The following is a 1,985-nucleotide window of genomic DNA, read 5'->3' as shown; positions in this document are numbered from 1 at the left end:
TATTCAAATACAGTTAAGTCATCTTCTTTTGGAACCTGACAGGGGGAGCTGACCTTGTTGGTGGGGCTGGCACTAGTGATGTGTGAACTCCTTCCCCCTAGCCTTTGGCATGTGTGCAATAGGATGCCTATGACCCTGGTTACCACATGTGCACCCACGCAAGTGCAAATGGCTTGGAGAAAGGAGCTGTGGCAGATAAAAGGTTTTCCGGTCTTCCTTACTGCTCTGTGCCAAAGTGCATGGTGCGGCTATACAGATAGGCTGCATAGCCAGACCTATCGCTAGGTCTTATTATCGGGGTAGGGCTTATATTTAACAAATGCATAGAAATCCTGCTAGGGCTTATTTTTGGGGAAGGTCTTATTTTCAGGGAAACATAGTATGTCTCAAAAAAAAAACAACAACAAAACTTCTATGATGTATGTTTTAGCATACATAATCTGAAAGGAAAGCTTTGGGTTTAAATGTTATTGGTTTAAAATCCATTGTTGAATAAGATTGAAATATTTTGATAATCTTTGCCTAGGCTAATATACCTTCAAAGTCAGTTTGGCAAATATATTTTGTTGAAAAGATTTTGCCTTTTATTAGAATCTGTAACAATAATTAATAATAAAAGTGTAAATTAAGCCAGGCCTAGTGTTATCTGCCTGTAGTCCTGATTACTTGGGAAGCTGAAGTAGAAGGATTGCTTAGGCCTAGGGGCTCAAGGCTAACTTAGCAAGACCCTATCAGTGAAAAACAATTTTTTAAAAAAGGGGGTAAAGTAAGTGGTGCCTATAGCTAAGTCAGTAGTGCACCGGCCACTTACACCTAGGGCAGTGGGTTTGAACCCGTCCTGGGTCTGCTAAGTAACAGTGACAGCTGCAACCTAAAAATAGCCAGGTGCTGTGATGGCACTTGTAGTCCCAGCTACTTGGGAGGCTGAGGCAAGAGAATTGCTTGAGCCCAAGAATTTGAGGTTGCTGTGAGCTGTGATGCCATGGCACTCTACCTAGGGCAATCAATAGCTTGAGACTCTCTCAACAACAACAACAACAAGAATGGTGGCTGAACACCTGTAGCACAGTGGTTATGGCACCAGCCACATATACCAAGGGTGGTGGGTTCAAACCCAGCCCAGGCCAGCTTAAAAAAAAAAAGAAAACAATGACAACTGCAACAAAAAAATAGCCGAGTGTTGTGATGGGCACCTATAGTCCCAGCCATTTGGGAGGCTGAGGCAAGACTTTTGCTTAAGCCCAAGAGTTTGAGGTTGCTGTGAGCTGTGACACCATGGCACTCTACTAACAGCAACATAGTGAGACTCTGTCTCAACAACAACAAAGAAGAAGTAGTAAAGCAAATGGATTTTTTTTAATAATTATTTTTTATTAAATCATAACTTTGTACATTGATGCATTCAGCAAATGGATTTCTGTATAGTTTTTCCTTATATCTATAAAATTATACACTATTAAAATTCTATCTTCATTAAAATCTGATTAACTTTAGCATCATGTTAAATATTTAAGTACTTATATAGATTCTTGATGTTGTTTGTAGTGAAAGAAATAAGAATAATCATTTTATTCCAAAAAATTTAGCAAGCGAACAAAGTAAGTTTTTAAGCATATTTTTATTAAGTGTATTATAAATGTTTATATCTTTCATTAAAAAGATAACACTAAAATAAAACTTTTTTTCTTAAAGTTATAATAATTACAGATCAGTATGGAAATCAGATTCAAGCATTTTCTCCAAGTTCTTTATCTGCTTTATCAATTGCTGGAGTTGGACTTGATAACTCAAATTTGAAAACTACTTTTCAGGTATGGCTGCCTTCTGTAAAATTTGATTTATACCATTGTTTTATATATAACAAGTTTGGGAAACTAAAATAACTAAAAGAAGTTCAGTTTAAAAGGCATTTAAAAATTTTTCATGTGAAGCACCAGCCCTCAGGGTGTAATCCCCCTAAGACAAAGGCAGTGGGCAGGCAGAGG

At 37.5% G+C, this 1,985-nt stretch overlaps 1 protein-coding gene across 1 annotated transcript in view; it reads left to right on the top strand.

Annotated features, from left to right (window-relative positions):
* Nucleotides 1-1,985, top strand: part of LOC100950196 (structural maintenance of chromosomes flexible hinge domain-containing protein 1-like) — a gene marked incomplete at its 5' end in the record, with an annotated part of 93,201 nt that overhangs the window by 54,799 nt on the left and 36,417 nt on the right. Inside the window, 1 exon segment of the mRNA XM_023509146.1 lies at nt 1,693-1,811. Coding sequence (XP_023364914.1) covers nt 1,693-1,811 — 119 coding nt within the window.

This window comes from Otolemur garnettii, unplaced genomic scaffold, assembly GCF_000181295.1.
Source record: "Otolemur garnettii isolate 467f Iridium unplaced genomic scaffold, OtoGar3 scaffold00432, whole genome shotgun sequence".
NCBI classification, from domain to species: domain Eukaryota; kingdom Metazoa; phylum Chordata; class Mammalia; order Primates; family Galagidae; genus Otolemur; species Otolemur garnettii.
The sequence above is the reverse complement of the archived record's forward strand: the minus strand, read 5'-3'. Positions and strand labels throughout refer to the sequence as shown.